Source organism: Populus trichocarpa, chromosome 5 (assembly GCF_000002775.5).
Source record: "Populus trichocarpa isolate Nisqually-1 chromosome 5, P.trichocarpa_v4.1, whole genome shotgun sequence".
Taxonomy (NCBI): domain Eukaryota; kingdom Viridiplantae; phylum Streptophyta; class Magnoliopsida; order Malpighiales; family Salicaceae; genus Populus; species Populus trichocarpa.
Genome location: NC_037289.2, coordinates 20862462 through 20881857, shown reverse-complemented (window position 1 = coordinate 20881857; position 19396 = coordinate 20862462). Strand labels below are relative to the sequence as shown.

Here is a 19396-nt window from a genome sequence, read left to right as displayed (position 1 = left end):
ATTATTTTGTACTTGAAATTTTTATTAAATGTGGACAATCTTAAATTAACAAATATTCCTTCTTTTATTTCCAAAGTTTTTTATTAAATGAGTCTTGGACCATAATTAATTTCTCGATTTTGTTCGTCTCCGAATTCCAAAATGCTCCCGACGTCCGAAAAGCGAATGCAAAAAAGAAGAAGGGCTAAACCCACGAAAGAAAAAGAAAATCCAAATAACTTCTCCCAGTGCATTGCAAACACGTGTGCTAAGATAGCGTGGAAGCAGGTATTTTGTCGCGTAAATAGCGTCACACTAAATCCAAAAAGAAAAAGAAACCCCTCTCCCTCCCTTTACAATTCCCGCCACCAATCCCAGCTTGCACTTATAAAAGCAAAAAGAGCACCACCCCTAAAAACAAAAAATCCCTAAATCCAATTCTTTTCTTGCCACCGGAGCAATCACTTTGCGTCTTTGTCCCACTCCACACTCAAAGCATCCATCTTTCTCTCTATATATACAAAAAGAAGAATGTACTCTCTCATTCTCACTATTACCACTACTGTGACAACATTCTCAAACATAACAAACAAGATAGCGAAAATCAAAGGAACTTGGATCGTTTTTACTCAACTTGAAATCAAAGGCATTGCTGTTATAATTTCTATTGCTTTTTGTGGATTGGCTTGGTGTGATTGGAGATGGCGAGTTCGAGCGGGACCAAGAATGAAGGAGGTCCACCGCGTTCGCTGTCTCGGAGAATGATGCGAGCGCAGACGATGGTGTTGGATTTGGCTGATGAGGATAGTCCTCTTGTTGATAGTGAGGCTGTGCCGTCTTCTTTGGCCCTTATCGCTCCTATTCTTCGCGTTGCTAACGAGATTGAGAAGGAAAATCCTCGGGTCGCCTATCTCTGTACGTAACCTCCTCCACTTCTCCTTTACCTTTCCTTTTTTTTTTTCAAAACAAATATTCATTTATTTCTACACTACATAAACAATACATTATATAATTGCTGCTATGTTTATTTATATTTTTATGCAATCAGGCCGATTCCATGCGTTTGAGAAGGCTCATAAGATGGATCGGACGTCGAGTGGACGTGGAGTTCGACAGTTCAAGACCTATTTGTTGCACAGGCTTGAGAAGGTATAACTGATTTTTATTTTTTTTAAGAATATTTTTGTTTCAGCTTCATGGCCGGGATTTCGGGAATGATATGTTGTAGAGTTTTGAATCGTCTCCTTTTGTTACAGGATTTATTTTGTCTTGTTCAATTTTAGATATTTCACTTGGTACTAATTATTAGATTCTCGAAAACACTAGATGAGTTGTGGTGTTGGTTTTGTTCTTCTTGAATGAATTTTGTAGCTTATAGCTGTTTTCTTTTCTTGTTTCAAGTACCAATGAAGTGAATTTGCATTAAGTGCATTGTTTCTGAATTTTCCTAGCGTTCTCATTATAAATCCCCGTTGTTTTAGCATTTCAAATTTTAACTGGCAGGCAGTATTTGCTCCTCGGCATCTGGTAAATTTAAAAATCTTCACTGCTTTATGAAAAATCATCATAATTTGTGTTTTGAAGTTCAAGATGTCACTCAAAATTAGTTTACATGCCAATTGTGTTCATATTGTAAAACGAGGCAAATTTAGGTAGTGGTTTGATCACAACCGTAAAAATAACTGCCTGCTTACCTGATGTTTCTATCCCGCTTCTTTTAGGGTATCGGGATTTTTTAGTTTAACTGCTTGCCTGATTCTTAATTAAAAATAATTACCATACTGCTGACCCGAATCTCAATGGAAGTAATTATCATACTGCTGGCCTGACTTCTTCGAGCATTCTTGGCATACTAGCTGAAGTTTGGTATGACTTTATAATAATAGCTTACGGAACCTTTTGGGTTGGATACACTTACAAGGTATTAGAAATTGCCTGTATTTTGTCTTGTCTAATATGTCTCATTTGCATGGTTCTGCTGGGCCTGAACATGACAGGGACATTGTATAATCATATAACGAGCTGGATAAGAAAGTCTGGTTTAGCCTAATTTAGTGTGCTGCTTGCTCACCAGCTAAGATAAGCCTTTCTATTGGATGCGCTAACCATTAGAAACATTTATAGAATCCTGTTCTGGACACCACTTCCAGTGCCACTCTGCAATGCACCATTCTTGGTGCTCTACAGAATTTACGTCTCAATTGGGAAACTGTTGATGTTAATATTTGAACCTAAATTAATTTTTCGTTTCAATTTCCACTGAATTTCAATTGCTATCTAATAAGTGATCCATCATCTTCCATATCATGTATTTCTGTTATTCCTCCAAATTAGCTGCTAGATTCCCTGCTCTCAAGTCTGAAGGTGGATAAACAAGTCCTCTGATTTTTAACTGGCTCAATCACATTCTTCACTCTTCCCTTCTCACTTAAACAAATTTATTACACAATCAAAATGCCTCCAAAGGCCTTAAGATACAAGAGTGGCTGTTGTTGCTTGTGGATTTTCAATATCTTTAATTTGCTTCTGTTAAAAGGCCTCAGAATCCACTTCCCAATGCAAGTGCATCTTATGAAAGGTACACCGCTGAATGTCTCCACCCAGAAGGGTAGAGAGGTGTGGGCGTGGCAATTAGTAATAAGCTCACCAACAGTATAGAAATTTAGATGAATAGTGTAGTGCCTGAAAGAATAGCATGTGTTTTATGTGGAATTATTTCTCAGCTGTAACTTGTTCAATGCTGAAAAATCTCAATTGTCTTAGGCTATATAACCTTTAATCTCATTATCGCATAGAAATACTTTAATTGTTAGTGAACAAGCTGGTGGACGATCTTCGTTCGTTTTGTCTTTCATGATATTCTGCAGCGTAGATGGATTGGTATTGATGTGATTTTTTTCTACCCTGGATCTCCTTTTATTTTTAATTCTTGCTTGCTATCCCATTATTTTCCAAATTCTTCCAACTATAGAAAAATATATGTTCCATAATTTATTTCTTTTGTGCTCTCACTCTCCTGGGGATTGTTCTCAACCTGCATATTTTGCTAGAGTAAAGTGTAGTTTCATTAAGAAGGAAAAACGTGGGCTTTGAACTAAAAATTGAAGATCATATTGTAGAGAAATTGCTTAACTGATTTATGATTTAGCCTAATCACAGTTTCCTAGAGCCTAATTGTCCATTAGGCAACCTGTTCAATAAATAAACTAGGATTATTTATACCTTTTTCCTTTTATCTCAATAATACATTCAGATTGCAATTTTCCTTTATGAAAAAGAAGATATTATCAGATTACTGTATTAAGAACGCACTCGAAATAATATTCTGGAGTTCTCAGAGAAATGATTCAAGACTACTTAAATTTCCCATTTTTGTAGGAAGATGAAGAAACAAAGCCTCAGCTTGCTAAAACTGATCCGGGCGAAATCCAGTTGTATTACCAAAAATTCTACAAGGAGAACATTAAAGATGCACAGCATACAAAAAAACCGTGAGGCTTGATTATTTTTTAGCCTATTTTCTTGTTCTTTATTTATTTTTTATCCAATTGCTGTCTTGCCAAAGTTTCTAAGCATCTATCATATCTTATTCTTTGTGTCAACTCTTGCAGAGAGGAGATGGCTAAGATTCTTCGCATTGCTACAGTATTATATGATGTGCTGCAAACGGTCATACCTGCAGGAAAAGTTGACAATGAGGTTTGATTTAATTGTTTTCAGCATCCTGGCATGAGCTCTTAAGGTACATGTTTGCATGTGGAAGGTGCTTAATCGTGTATGTTCAATTGATTCTATTGCCACAGACAGAGAAATATGCTGAGGATGTTAAGAGAAAAAGGGGACAGTACGAACACTATAACATTCTTCCACTGTATGCTGCTGGGGTAAAACCAGCAATCATGGAACTTCCAGAGGTTGGATATGTGTAGAATATGTAATCTTGGTTTTGCTTGAGCTAATTACATTGATTGTGAATGTCTGAACTTTATCATGGTCATCCTTGAAAATATAGATCAAAGCCGCACTTCATGCTCTACGTGATGTGGATAATCTTCCAATGCCCAGAATTAGACTACCGCATGATTCCTCTAGTGACATGCATAAGGAAAGGGTTATATCTGTCAATGACATACTCGATTGGCTCTCGTCTATTTTTGGGTTTCAGGTAAGTTGCACCTTCAGTTCTATTTTTGCAATTTGTTTTCTTATTTTACAGCTAAAATGTTAGTTTTGGGTCTTTTGTTTGTCAGTTCTGAAGTAATCTGCATGTTAGCTTCTAGACCTTTAAGTTGCTTAAAGGACTCACAGACTTGAACGCTTGGACCTTTGGGTCTCAGTTCACTGTTATTCATATACTTTATTCTCTTATTCCTTTTGAGAATTGTCAGCAGTATTGTTCCTTATGAAGCTAGGTGAATCTTATATGGCAACGGGGAGATTACAACGAAAGTAATGAAGAAATTAACGCATCTCTTTTTAATGCTTGTGGAGAAAACCCAGAATGTTTCTAAATGGACATAAAGACGAAGTATTTCTAATTTGGAATAACTTATGAAGAACACAGTCTGGAAATGGTTTCCTTCAGAGCTATACCATTTCCATTCAAACCAGTTATACTGAATCGATAGAAATAAATGAATTTTGTGGTTAAGATCAGGGCCATTTTCTTTGGTGAGCTATGGATGTGCTGTAAAACCTTGAAGATTTATTATTCACTTGCTTTGGGTTTTGGGAGAGGCAAAGAAGGCAAAACTCTTTGGAGAGGTGCGGCAATTGCACTGATATGGTGTGTTTGAATGGAGAGAAATGCAGAAATTTTTGAGAAACGTCAGTTGTCCAACCATTACTTTGAGTTAGGGTAGTTTCTAAAACTTATTTGTGTCAGTTGATTTTTCAGAATGATTTGTAGAAGCAGTGGCGGATCTTGAACAAAATTTTAGGGGACACAAGAACATGACTAAATATACAGTATTATAGCTTGTGTCATCATTCAATTATGTCCATGTCAATTTTGGACAATAATTTAATTCTGTCAAAACTCCAAAACAAAAAAGAGAAAAAAAGATGATGTGTCAAATTTTTTGATTAGCTTTGATGGTCTAGTGAGCATATTGTACAGATATTATTTTAAAAATTTGTATGCGTGGAAAAGAAAAGAAAACTTATTGACACTTTAAGGATGTGCATTTTGTTGCTTGGAAATAATATGTATGGAGGGAGAGAGACTTTTAATTTGGAAAAAGAAAAGCAAATTTTGAAATCAAGGATCCAACTCTAAATAAATTTGGAGACATAGGGACTAAATTAATTATTTGAAAAGTAAAGGAACTTAAATGTACATCGTATTTTAGAAAATTAAAAATGCCAGGTGAGGGCCTGTCTCTTTGAGGTTCTGCCACTGTGTAGAAGAATTTTTTTTTAGTTTAGAAGATGCCTTATCATATTTACAACATTCTATTATCTTTTCCTTTCTTAATAAAATTTCCTCTTCTTTACAAAAAAGAAAAGAAAACGAACTCTCCCTCCCCTCTCCTCCAAATAATCAAATGTGACTAACTAATGGAAAAACAAGATTGGTGTTGCATGATTTGACTATCTGTTTGTCTCGTTAGATAACTAGTGGGGGTTTCACTAATATCGTAGTTTTGGTGGTCATAATGAAACTTGTGTGCTATGTTCATATACTCAAGTCAACTGTATGCATACAAGTTTTCTGATTCAGTTATGACTCCTTATATTCTTATCTTGTCCATGGAATCAAAGCGAGGAAACGTGGCAAATCAGAGGGAGCACCTGATATTGCTACTAGCCAATATGGATGTAAGGAATAGGAGTCTTGACGATTATACTACGGTAAAAGCTTGACGCTTTATACTCACTTATCTTATATGAATTTAACATTCTTCTATTCTCTCTATAGAAGCCTTTTTTTCGTTTTACTTCTTTATATCATTGTCTTTCAAAGATTGAGACAAAGCTTATTGCAGCTCAATAGTGGGACCATACAACGATTGTTGGAAACAATTTTCAAGAATTATCGTTCGTGGTGTAACTATTTGCGTTGTAAATCAAATCTTGAGTAAGTTATGGTCCTAAGATTGCAGTAGGTAAAGATGTATTTTTCAGGTGGTTGAAATTTTTTGATCTTGTAGGTTTCCCACAAAGTCTGACAACCAACAGTTGAAGCTTATTTACATTGCACTCTATCTTCTTATATGGGGTGAAGCTTCAAATATACGATTCATGCCAGAATGCATTTGCTATATCTTCCACAATGTACGCTTTTTTATAAGATTTTTTCATGGAGTATTGTCAAGTTTGAATTAAATAATATTAGCATGGCTAAAGTTTTTTATCATTCTTATGATAAGCTATTGTTTTAGATATCCATCAGGAGTCTTAGAAGTACAATCAACATAACATGTTGTGTAGGAACTATGATTGACTTCTTCTGGTTTCATTTTAGTCCTTCGTTTTCCTAGAAGAGATGAATATAATTTTAAATGAATTAAAGAAAGGGGCTGAGTTTTTTTAATAGAAAAATTAAGATCTTCAATAGAAAAAGAATCCTGAATAAGGAGAGCAAGCCAACATCTGTGGAGAACATAATAGATTGTTAAAAATTAAAAAGCAATGGCTTTCTAGTCTCATTGAATATCCACTAAAGAAAATCCTAAATGCCCCAGATAGATTGCCCCACATAGAAGTTAGCTACGAAAATAATTTTGTCCCACATTTATTATGTTAGAATTGATTTTTGTATCATACCACTGTAAATATTGCATATTTATACAAAATTTTACTGTCCTTTCTCCCGAAACCCACCAATTGCATGAAAAACAACTCTTCCATCTTACTATGGTTGCTGATGCTTACCTGTGGTATCACAAGTTGTGTTCTATATCCCAAGCCAGACGACAATGTGTCTCCTATTATTAAGCTGCATGAGAAAAGCATCTTGAGAAAGTGCCTTATGAGGTCTCTTTACTTGTAAACAGTTCTCAGAATTAGCTTATCATTTACTAATGTCTGAAATAAAATTTTTAGCCTTGGTTTCCAAATACTGGAATTCATCTGTCTGTCTAGCTTGTTATTTGGTAACAATTTTGTATATAGCGTAGTGCCTTTATTTTCATTCCATTTTACAGTTGTTTAAATCAATTTATTAGAAGCATTGATGTCAGTTAAGGTAGCAAAACTCTATCATCACCAGGAATTAGTTTTAGGCATATAATTCTCCTATCTTAGAAAATCTAATGAATCATTCTTCAGGGTGGTATCTGTTTAGCTTCCTCCATAGTATTTTTTTGATGTTCACATATATCATTTTTGTATGCAAATGTGATGCTCTCCTTATTTCCCAATGTACAAGATGGCACATGAAGTCTATGGAATATTATATAGCAACGGGCATCCTGCTAGTGGGGAGACATATGAAACAACAACACCTGACGATGAAGCCTTCCTGAGGAATGTTATAACCCCAATCTATCAGGTTTTGCGCAAGGTGATTTTTCACTAAATTTACTGTTTATTATTTATGTTTCACTTACATGTTACATCTGGAAGATGATTTCATTTCCTAAAAAAGGAAGCAAGGAGAAACAAAGGAGGCAAGGCTAGCCATTCAAAATGGAGAAATTATGATGACCTGAACGAGTACTTCTGGTGAGATCCTTTGAAGACTAAGTTCTGTTTCCACAATTAGTCAAGATGACTAATAGCTAACTTTTTCCATCTTTTCAGGTCTGACAAGTGTCTCAAGTTAAATTGGCCAATGGACCTTCGAGCAAATTTTTTTGTTCATTCTGATGAGTTGCCACCTGCAAATGAGGTATCTCTCTACTCCCCTTATCCCCCCTAACCAAGAAGGAAAAAAAATGGGTAAGGCATCTGAACATACCCTGACCCCAGTGTAGTAGCCTTTTATTGAAGCATGCGGATAATTATGCTTCACAAAAATGAGAAATTAAAGTGCATTGTGTATGTTATCAACTGTTTCTTGCTGATCTTTAAATTCACATCTCTATTTTTGAAATATGTTTCAACTGGTTTCTTTTTTGTTTCCGTAAAATGTGATGTAATGATGTTAGTGATCTTTTAGTCATTGATAATAATGTTAGTTTTCAACGCTGAACTATTGAAGTTCTTCTGTCTTCCTGAATTTCTTTTCATTTTTATTTTTTTTAATTGTTTTGGGGAGTGGTCTATCACGTATTTCTTCCAAACATTTTGTGTTTGAAGTTTGTATGCTTTTTGCAGAGGTCTAACCAAGGTACTGGTGGAACGAGGAAGCCTAAGACTAATTTTGTTGAAGTCCGCACTTTTTGGCACCTTTTTAGAAGTTTTGACCGAATGTGGATATTTTTTATATTGGCTTTGCAGGTGGTCTAAAATGTTCTGGGTTAATGTCTTCAATCAATTTCTCTACTAGGAATCAATTGAATATGAACTTGTTTTTCAGGCTATGATAATTATTGCATGGAGTCCTTCTGGATCTATTGTAGCCTTTTTTGATGAGGATGTCTTCAAAAGTGTTTTGAGCATTTTTGTCACTTCTGCATTCCTTAACCTTTTGCAAGGTATTGATGAATTTCTTAATAATTTTTCTCTTGTCCAGAAAATAAACAATATTTTTATTGCTATTTTAATTTCATTGCTTCTATTTCATTAGAAATGAAAACTTTGCCAGCATTATTGTCTTGCTAATGGTAGCAGTTATTGTGGACATCAACCAAGTGAAATAAAGCCTCGTGATTGCATTCTTTTGGCAATTTCTCAATATTAAACATTAATATGTATTTGTTTAAGTTTTGCAGATGGTTATATATTGTTATGGTTTTGTTGTTATAGTTTGAGCGACTTTTTTGGTGCTCCCTTGCCATTTCATCTTTGGTTTTGCAGCTTCTCTGGATATAATTCTGAGTCTTAATGCATGGAGGAGCTTAAAAGTCACACAGATACTACGGTACCTTCTCAAGTTTGTTGTGGCTGCTGTATGGGCCGTGGTTCTGCCAATTGGTTATTCCAGCTCTGTGCTGAATCCAACAGGACTTGTAAAGTTTTTTAGCACTTGGTCTATGGATTGGCAGAATCAGTCATTTTATACTTACGCCGTGACAATTTATTTGATACCAAATGTGTTGGCTGCTTTACTTTTTGTGCTTCCACCTTTACGGAGAACCATGGAACGTTCAAACTGGCGGATTGTCACTCTCATAATGTGGTGGGCTCAGGCAAGTATATCTAGCACTTTTACTTCTGACTCAAGTGTTTGTGTGCATGTGCGTGTTTTTGGTTTGGTTGATATTCTAGTTTTTGTTTCTTTCTCTTCAACCTAGCCTTCTTTTTTACATTTCTTTTACCTTCCTGCAGCCAAAACTATATGTAGGCAGAGGCATGCATGAGGATATGTTCTCACTTTTAAAGTAAGAGAAACAAATGCTATTGATTGTTATTTTATTTTCATTTTTACCTTTTTGGAGGGGATGAGTGAGGTTACTAGGAAGTTGCATGATTTGGCTCTTGTACTTTATCAATGTTAGAATTCTTGTTGGGAAATTTAAAATGAATGTGATGCCTTTATAAACTAGAGGTCTTTCTTTCTTATAAAATCTTGATATTTTCCTATGCACAGGTATACTTTGTTCTGGGTCCTGCTGATAATTTGCAAGCTAGCATTTAGCTACTATGTGGAGGTTTTTTCTTCTTAAACATCTTAATTGTTGAATTTCAATATCCATTGGGACAAGATTTTGTCAACAATATTTTGAGTCTAAATGCATTATGTACTCATAGCGTACACACATGTGCATGCTCAAAAATGTTACAAATTTGCTTATATGTATGTATTTGGAATTTGGATCTATACACATGAAAATAAGAGTATAGAATTATCACGTACAAGTTTAGGAGGAACTCTGAAGTCTTTTCTCCACCACCTAAAATGGTGTTCCTCTTGCAGAATAGCTCGTCACATATTTTTGTACTTCTCAATTTAAAGAACATTGTATGCATTGTAGGGACAGAAACTTAACTTCTTGGAATTTACATCTATTTGAAACACTCTTTCGATGTAGTTTCCACATGGGATATTCATGGCTGGTTAGAGATTAAAAAAAATATATTTACAATTCCTGTGGGAAATAATATCGAAGGCCATGTATAATACTGGGAGAAACATAGTTTTCCTGAATTACTGTACTGTTATAGTGATTTTTTATAGCAACTATACCATGGATGTGGAAAAACACACAATCTTATTTTGTATTTGTCCATGCTATAGGTTCTTTAATTTTTAATTTCATTTTACATGAACCATTTGTTTTCTTGTACAATCTGTCATATTCATTTGCTTATAACCCATATGTTGCATATTTGTTAATAGATACTGCCTCTAGTTGAACCGACAAAGTTGATTATGGAGATTCATGTTAATAACTATCAATGGCATGAATTCTTTCCCCAACGTAATATTTCACCCTTTTTTATTACTCTCTGTACTTTCTTTCATCATAGAGCTATAACTAAGTCATGTCTTGAAACTGGTGTAGTTCCGCATAACATTGGTGTTGTTATCTCTATATGGACTCCTATTCTTCTGGTAAGTGGATTGAATATGAAGTTTTAGGAATGAGAAACTTTATAGTATTGTGTTTAAGTTGGGGTAAATTCTGTTATTGTATTAGGTTTATTTTTTGGATGCACAAATATGGTATGCCATATTTTCTACTCTTGTTGGTGGGATTCAAGGAGCCTTTAGCCATTTGGGTGAGGTTAGTGGTCATTTTGTTCTCATATAATGATATATTAGCAATCATATGATGCACAATGATCCCATTTATTCAACATTATTTTGATTGTTATAGAATATTTGGAATGTTAGTTCATATTTGAAAATATGCAGTTGACAAGTTGTGGTTTTCGTCCTGCACAACACTCGTAACTTTTTATTTTCAGATAAGGACCTTAGGGATGTTACGGTCCAGATTTGAATCCGTGCCTTCAGCTTTCAGTCGCCATCTTGTGCCATCACACGAGGACGCTCCGAGGAAACCTTTGGTGATCAATTCTAACGAATTTTGTTGTAGTAGTTTGTTTGTTTGCACTGGCAGTTTGGTAATTTTTTATTGATGTTCCATCTTAGATGCATTTTGTGCCAAATACAAAAGCAGCAATATTATTTTGTTTTCCAGCTTGTTTTATATAGCAATCAATTGGAACCCCCTCTTATTTGTCTTGTCTAAATCAACAATTCTCGTCATTTCAGGATGAGGAATCAGAAAGAAAAAATGTTGCAAATTTTTCACATGTGTGGAATGAGTTCATATATTCTTTGAGAATGGAAGATTTGATCAGCAATCAGTTGAGGCTCTTCTTGCTATACAATTTATTACAACATCAAGTGCATCATATTTCTAGTTGTAAGATTTTAAATTTACTTCACTGTTCAGTGAAAAAGACTTGCTACTTGTGCCTTATTCTTCAAGTGATGTCTCTGTCTTCCAGTGGCCTCCTTTTTTGCTTGCTAGCAAGGTATGTACCTTGATTCATTGGTATTCTTAATATTTGTACTCAATGCAATTCCAATTCCAACTTATTTCCTTGTGTTGATTGACACATGACAGATCCCTATAGCACTAGACATGGCAAAAGATTTTAAGGGGAAGGAAGATGCTGAGTTATATAGAAAGATGGATGAGTATATGCAATCAGCAGTGACTGAGTGTTATGAGGCATTGCGGTACATAATATTTGGCCTTCTAGAAGATGATGCAGATAAGTTGTAAGAAGCATTCATCTTGCGAGATTGAGTCTCAAAAGTCATATAAGAGGAATCTGGCCATTTATGATCGATTATTTATTCATTTGTTTTTATTATTCTTTTCTCAACAGGATTGTCAGACTAATACATTACGAGGTAGATATGAGCATACAACAACATATATTTTTGAAGGAGTTCCGGATGAGTGGATTGCCTATGCTTAGTGAATATTTGGAGAGATTTCTAAAAGTCTTGGTAATGTGCTTTCTTTATGCGTTCCTTTTTCTTTAATTTCTTATTTCCATCATGGTCTGCACTTGCTCATATTCAAGTGCTCACACTAGTTTGTTGACAGCTAGGTGATCATGATGATGATGACATCTACAAATCTCAGATAATTAATGCTCTCCAGTCTATTATAGAAATTATCACTCAGGATATAATGTTTCATGGCCATGAGTAAGTTCTGAATTATTACTAACTTAATGGGATGTCAAAATGGTTTATGACAGATTGAGCCCTGATAACTAAATGTTTGGCTACCTATCCCTGCAGAATTCTGGAAAGAGCTCACTTAAACACCTCGAGTGATCAAAGTAGTATGAAAGAACAGAGGTTTGGAAAGATAAATCTAAGTCTTACAAATAACAATTATTGGAGGGAGAAGGTTGTCCTGACACTTGCGTCTTTTGTTACGAATATCATGTTTGTGACATATACATCTTCAATTTTTATATTGTTCAACATCTCTCTGTAGGTCCTCAGGCTTCATTTACTTTTGACCACAAAGGAATCTGCCATAAATGTGCCATCAAACTTGGATGCTCGCCGCCGAATCACTTTCTTTGCAAATTCCTTATTTATGAACATGCCGAAGGCTCCAAAAGTCCGAGACATGTTCTCTTTTAGGTGAGTGATTGAAACATGTGAATTTTGTAAGCAAAAAATGTAATAGGTGGCAATGGTTTTTGTCTATAATTTCTTCATAGGAACAACATATTCTAAAAATAAATCATCTTCAACATGATCATGGCTTGTTACCACAATCCGACCAGAAATGATAATCTTGTGCGAACATGATAAAAATTGTGTTAAGAAGGATTGCTTAGTTTCTTCTCTTATTCACTATCTTTAGAATTGGTCATGTGCTTCTGTGTTGCTCATTTTCTTCCATTTAGATCATTTATTGGTCATAAATAAATGGCTACTCATTTTAGTTTTTTTTTTTTTGACTTTAGATTTCTTTTATGATATCATTAGTGTTTTGACTCCCTATTACAAAGAAGATGTTCTTTATTCCGATGACGAACTTCATAAGGAAAATGAAGATGGGATAACGATTTTGTTCTACCTAAAGACAATATATCGTGGTGAGTTTCTACCAATTCCTGCATCACACTTTCAGTCTTTATAATGGGGTTAAACTTATCAAGTACAAATGAACGCAAAACAGATGAATGGAAAAATTTTGAGGAGCGTATAAATGATCAAAAACTTATGTGGTCTCCCAAAGAGAAGATGGAATTTACTCGTCAGTGGGTATCCTATAGGGGGCAGACCCTTGCTAGAACAGGTTTGAATAGTGAAGGTTTTTGGTGCTTTATTTACTTGCTTCATTTGTGGATGTTGACTAGGCCATCATGTAACCGTGTCTGTGTGCACGCGTACGTGTGCACACATAATTCTCTATGTTTTTTTTCCAGTGAGAGGGATGATGTACTACAGGCAAGCCCTAGAACTTCAGTGCTTATTAGAATTTGCAGGAGATGATGGTTTGTGATTTCTTAACATATATACGCGCCATTACTTCTGAAATTTAGCATTCGATTCCATTGCCTCTAATGGTACATTATTTTTTTCAAAAAGCTAATCACCGTTTTGCTTTGCAGCCCTTTTGAATGGCTTCCGTACCTTGGAACCTGAGACGGATCAAAAAGCTTATTTTGATCAGGCACAAGCTCTCGCTGATTTGAAGTTCACCTATGTTGTTTCTTGTCAGGTGTATGGGGCTCAGAAAAAATCCACTGAACAACGGGACCGGAGTTGTTACAGCAATATTCTGAATTTAATGTTAGCGTAAGTTAAAATTTGTCCCAATGCATTACATGAAGTTCTCCATTTAGATACAAAAGGTTGATGGCAACCTTCATTACATATCGTTAATGCAGGAATCCATCGCTGCGTGTTGCTTACATAGATGAAAGAGAGACCGCAGTGAATGGAAAATCTCAAAAGCTGTATTACTCTGTTCTCGTCAAAGGGGGTGATAAGTATGATGAGGTACGAGACTGATTCCTTGTTTGGTATGGAATTTAGGTGCTTCGGGATTTATATGCTGCACTTAAGTAGAGCAATTGATCACTTCCAATTAAATTTATCACATTTCAAACTGCAATAAAAGGTCGTAGTTGCAGAGTTATCTTCTGGAAAAACTCTGTTTATTGTCTGCTAGATAATCTAACGAAGTAATTTGTTATATGCACCTGTAAAATAAAATGTACTTCTTAGGGACTTTGTTTTAGGAACAATTGATTTATGTGATGTTTCCCGAACTGCTTAGTTTAGACACCTCAATTCATATGCTGGGTATGAGAAACATGTCCTGCCTTTATGTTCTCAAGTCAAAAAATATTGAGAGTAGTTGATTGTTAATGCTACTCCTGTTTACAAGCTTCTTTTGCCATTTTTCTACAAATCCAAAGCACGTTCTCTTACATGTTGTACTCCTTACACTGCTAGGAAATCTACCGAATCAAGCTTCCAGGTCCTCCGACAGATATTGGTGAAGGAAAACCTGAAAATCAAAATCATGCCATTATTTTTACTCGTGGAGAAGCCCTACAGACTATTGACATGAATCAGGTAGTCTCTCTATTCCTTTTTTCCATTCATTTATAAATTACATTATACAGTAATTCACTAAAATTTCTCTTTGTTTCAGGACAATTACTTTGAAGAAGCTTTTAAAATGAGAAATGTGTTGGAGGAGCTTAAAAAATCTCATCGTAGGAAACAAAACCCAACGATTTTGGGTATAAGGGAGCATATATTTACTGGAAGGTCAGCTTTACCATTTAATGGTTGCGCATCACATGTTGGCGTGCAAAAAGAATTATGTAGTAGAAATGTTTTGATTTTAATATTATAAACCCTTATATTTCTTCTGTTTCTTTTGACAGTGTTTCATCACTCGCTTGGTTCATGTCCAATCAGGAGACCAGCTTTGTGACTATTGGCCAACGTATCTTGGCTAGTCCTCTAAGGTAAGCCTAATTTTAGCCAGCAATCAATGTATGCTTATGTGGTATTACATGTCATTTACAATTTGAAAGCTCGTTGCATCATTTAAATTTTGTATCCGCGTACATTTCTATTTTTCCTTTTTAATTATCAAACATGGGAGAAAAATATTTCAAACCTCAGACAGATGATATTTCATTGCTTGAGAAAAAGAAAACGAGAAATGAAAAAAATTTTGCATTGATTGCTACTGGAAAGTTTCTCCCTTAGAGACCAATCTAAAGTCTAAACCACCGCTTGACTGTTTTTCCCCTTTTCCTCAGAACAGACTCGTTGACCAGTACAAGATATCTAGATTTACTTAATGATGAACTTTGTTCCAGATTAAAAGTATTAAAAGACCACAGAACCTGGTTTTCTTTTTAAATTTTTTTTTATAGAAAAGAGTAGGAGTCTAAAACTACATAGAGTTTCAACTTTCAAATATAGGAACAATTGCAAGCTTTAAACTGAAGTAAACTTTGTTTTATATACTTGTTTTGAAGACCAAAGTGCACCAAGATTATTCTTCAGTGGTGCACTTTGCTAGAATAAGATTCTAATAAATGTTGTCTGATTTTATAGGGTACGATTCCATTACGGCCATCCTGATATATTTGACAGAATCTTCCACATAACAAGGGGTGGCATAAGCAAAGCTTCAAAAATAATAAATTTAAGCGAGGATATATTTGCAGGTAATTTTATATGGATTTGAACACTATTGACATCACATAAGTACCATGCGATGATTAAGCATGTCACTCTCTTCAGGATACAACACAACTCTACGTGGGGGATATGTAACACATCATGAATACATACAAGTAGGAAAAGGGCGTGATGTGGGGATGAACCAAATATCATCTTTTGAGGCAAAGGTTGCAAATGGAAATGGAGAGCAGACCCTTAGCCGTGATGTTTATCGATTGGGGCGACGTTTTGACTTCTATAGGATGCTCTCGTTCTACTTTACAACAGTTGGTTTCTATTTCAGTAGCATGGTATGCTGATCTGATTTCTTTATTTTACTGTCTTTGTGCTGAACAGATTTCTTAGTTTTTTGTTTCCTATAAAAACTCTAATAGAGTCTCCATGACTACTACTGGTGATATCCCTTTTGCTTTAAGTTTTGAGTTATGGTGGTATGTTGATCTCCTTGAGGAGCTCTGCATATGGAGCTTCAAGGTGATTTATTTATTTAATTTGCAGTAGGTTCAGAATACACAGAAACACTTCTGTGTATTGGTTACTTGTTTCTTGGAGGATTCTTCTTCTTCCTCCCTATTGTTTTTTTTTTAAAAAAAAAAAACCATGCATAGCATAACTAGGCTCCCTGGTAAATGTTGCTCGGATTATTCTTATCTACAAATTTCAAGCTGCTGATTGTTCACTGTTGAGGACGAGACTCATTTTATGCTGGTATCAAAATATAAACAATTAAACACCAAGTATAACATCAGTTTGTCAGGTTGGGCCTTATGCTATAATCCTCTGTTGTGTCTAATATCATATAGTAATAGTTTCTAAATTATTTTCTGTGTTAATGAGGTACTAAAACAGAACAACCCAAATTTTATGAAATTCAACAATTTCAATCATCATCTGAATTAGATAAATGATATTGTGCAGTATAAGATCAGTGGTTGGATAACATCAAGCGATTTAGGTCACTAGGCGGCTAGCTTGCTACTTGTGAATCCATTTTAATATTCTTACGCATGATTTACTTCAAGTCCTATTAGAATTACATGAAATGGAGAGTGTATTAGAAAGATTTGGTATGCTTTTGTTGTTATAACTAGATTTGGTATGCTTTTGTTGTTTCAGATAACCGTGCTTACTGTATATTTGTTCTTATATGGACGCTTATACATGGTAATGAGTGGATTAGAAAGGGAGATTCTTATGGACCCGAGCATAAATGAAAGCAAGGCCCTTGAACAGGCTTTGGCTCCGCAATCCATTTTTCAGCTAGGCTTGTTGCTTGTGTTTCCCATGGTCATGGAAATTGGTTTGGAGAAAGGGTTCCGCACTGCTCTGGGTGATTTTGTCATTATGCAGCTACAGCTTGCCTCAGTGTTCTTTACATTCCAGCTTGGAACTAAAGCACATTATTATGGAAGAACAATTTTGCATGGTGGTTCCAAATATCGAGCTACTGGGCGTGGTTTTGTTGTTTTCCATGCAAAGTTTGCAGAAAACTACAGGCTATACTCACGAAGTCACTTTGTTAAGGGATTGGAACTATTTATATTGTTGGTCGTGTATGAAGTCTATGGGAAATCATATCGCAGTTCAAGTCTTTATTTGTTCGTCACCTTGTCCATGTGGTTACTGGTTGGATCCTGGTTGTTTGCTCCATTTGTGTTCAATCCATCTGGATTTGACTGGCAAAAAACAGTGGATGATTGGACAGATTGGAAAAGGTGGATGGGAAATCGTGGTGGTATAGGGATTGCACCTGATAAAAGTTGGGAATCATGGTGGGGTGGAGAACAAGAACATCTCAAGCACACGAATATCAGGGGATGGTTACTTGAAATAATCCTCGCATTTCGCTTCTTTATCTACCAATATGGCATTGTCTACCACCTTGACATAGCTCATCACAGCAAAAGTTTGCTGGTACAATCCATATTTGAGTGATATTTTGTTTTCTTATTGGCCTATAACTGTTTGGTTGATTTCTACCACCAAATACTAACTTTTCTACTATTAACTTCAAATCTTTTTTGTAGGTTTATGGACTTTCATGGATAGTTATGTTAACTACACTTTTATTGCTTAAGGTATGTGGCATGCAAATGGAACACATGCAAAAGTAAATATGATTGGGAGCAGCTTGAATAAATTTTTCACGTACATGAAATAATTGTATTCGAAAACTGGCAAACCAGCATTTTAAACTTATATATTGACCATTTGAAAGTAGAATATAGCAGGTTTTTCTTTTTCTTCTCACAAGTGTGTGGTTTGTCTATGCTTTATTTCTGAACTTGGCCTCCTTCTGTTTGTTTTTTCCAATGCTCTCAGATGGTGTCAATGGGGAGACGAAAATTCCGTACAGATTTCCAGCTCATGTTCAGGATTCTCAAGGCACTCCTATTTCTTGGCTTCGTGTCGGTCATGACTGTTCTATTTGTAGTTTGTGGTCTCACAATACAAGATTTATTTGCTGGCATCCTCGCATTCATGCCCACGGGGTGGGCCCTTCTTCTTGTAAGTACAAACATTTTGTTCCAAGTGCGCAATGTACTTTAAAACTTCTCCCTTAGTTGGCCACTGCATGATTAAGTCCTCTCTTTTATCTAAACAAAGGATATTCTACCCTAAGCAAATATTGCATTCATTCAGACCCATATGATCTTCAATGCATATTAATATTATTCAAGAATCTATTGAATAACAAAAACTCCCATGATGGAGTTCCTTGTGACATAAGGTGCATTTTTTACTGGAATACACCAACAATTCTATGAATCCAGTTCCTTCCAAAATATTATTTCGTAGTTTTAACTGAACGAGAACTTTTAATATCCAATTTCTTGTCCTTTGTAGATTGGACAAGCATGCAGGTCGTTGTTTATGTGGATAGGATTCTGGGATTCAATAAAGGAGCTAGCAAGGGCATACGAATATATAATGGGCTTATTGCTTTTCATGCCAATAGCCATCTTGTCATGGTTCCCGTTTGTCTCGGAGTTCCAAACTCGCCTGCTCTTCAATCAAGCGTTTAGTAGAGGCCTCCAAATTTCTATGATTCTTGCTGGAAAGAAAGAGGGAGCTGTAAAGAAAGAGGGAGCTGATGCTGGAAAGAAAGAGGCTAGCTGATGCAGGAAAGAAAGACGGAGCTGATGCTGGAAGGAAAGAGAGTTTCCACATTTCACGTTCTTTTTTGTCTTTTTAATTTGTATCTAAAAGTAGTTGGAGTCCAAGAAAGATGGTAATTACTCTTACAAAATCCATTGATATGATGATTTTCTTTTTTCGATAGTACGCTCGGGCACGAAATTAGTGACTTTCCTTCAGATATTCCTTGTTATTTCTCACTGTTGGACGGGGTGTGGATTAGTGAGTGTGTACACGAGCTTTAAAGCGAAATGATTTATAACAATAGAAGATAGAATAGTATTAATTTTCCAAACGATAGTAAAATTTTCTAATGATAACCTCCTAACTTGATAATTTGATAGTATAGAGTGGTAGCTTCTATTTTTTCTACCCAGCCACAGTTGGGAAGCTATTTCAGGATGCTTTTTGTTCGCTTTTATTGAGCTGCTTTTTATTACTGTTGAATTTGCTATTACAGGACCAAAATAACCCTGCCCTCTGAACTAATCAATGAATCAACGCTAGAGAGTTTTTGCAGAA

At 35.4% G+C, this 19396-nt stretch overlaps 1 protein-coding gene across 2 annotated transcripts; it reads left to right on the top strand.

Moving 5' to 3' along the window:
* Positions 1 to 405: 405 nt before the first annotated feature.
* LOC7464648 (callose synthase 7) lies at positions 406 to 19018 on the top strand. Of its 2 annotated transcripts, XM_024602066.2 has the most exons (42): positions 406 to 894; positions 1028 to 1128; positions 3358 to 3470; positions 3591 to 3678; positions 3783 to 3893; positions 3992 to 4144; positions 5743 to 5832; positions 5967 to 6058; positions 6132 to 6255; positions 7352 to 7486; positions 7571 to 7647; positions 7726 to 7813; positions 8242 to 8364; positions 8444 to 8561; positions 8884 to 9215; positions 9355 to 9407; positions 9617 to 9677; positions 10367 to 10448; positions 10533 to 10582; positions 10668 to 10754; positions 10939 to 11040; positions 11249 to 11343; positions 11433 to 11514; positions 11607 to 11764; positions 11875 to 11998; positions 12099 to 12202; positions 12299 to 12410; positions 12501 to 12652; positions 13004 to 13113; positions 13197 to 13316; positions 13447 to 13515; positions 13633 to 13819; positions 13912 to 14023; positions 14483 to 14605; positions 14685 to 14803; positions 14923 to 15006; positions 15608 to 15720; positions 15797 to 16026; positions 16853 to 17650; positions 17764 to 17814; positions 18059 to 18244; positions 18584 to 19018. In XM_024602066.2, exons 1-42 carry the CDS (start codon positions 681 to 683, stop codon positions 18854 to 18856), a joined length of 5796 nt encoding a protein of 1931 aa, XP_024457834.2. In that variant the 5' UTR covers positions 406 to 680; the 3' UTR covers positions 18857 to 19018. The 2 variants fall into 2 exon arrangements, with proteins under 2 accessions (XP_024457834.2, XP_052309124.1); XM_052453164.1 differs by lacking the exons at positions 12099 to 12202; positions 12299 to 12410.
* Positions 19019 to 19396: the final 378 nt, after the last annotated feature.

Bases quoted from the DNA above. Each gene is read 5' to 3' on its own strand.
- LOC7464648 (XM_024602066.2), top strand. From the start codon at position 681: ATGGCGAGTTCGAGCGGGACCAAGAATGAAGGAGGTCCACCGCGTTCG. The intron at 8,562-8,883 runs GTATTGATGAAT...TTGGTTTTGCAG, and splicing joins ATTCCTTAACCTTTTGCAAG to CTTCTCTGGATATAATTCTG. The intron at 10,449-10,532 runs GTAATATTTCAC...AAACTGGTGTAG, and splicing joins GCATGAATTCTTTCCCCAAC to TTCCGCATAACATTGGTGTT.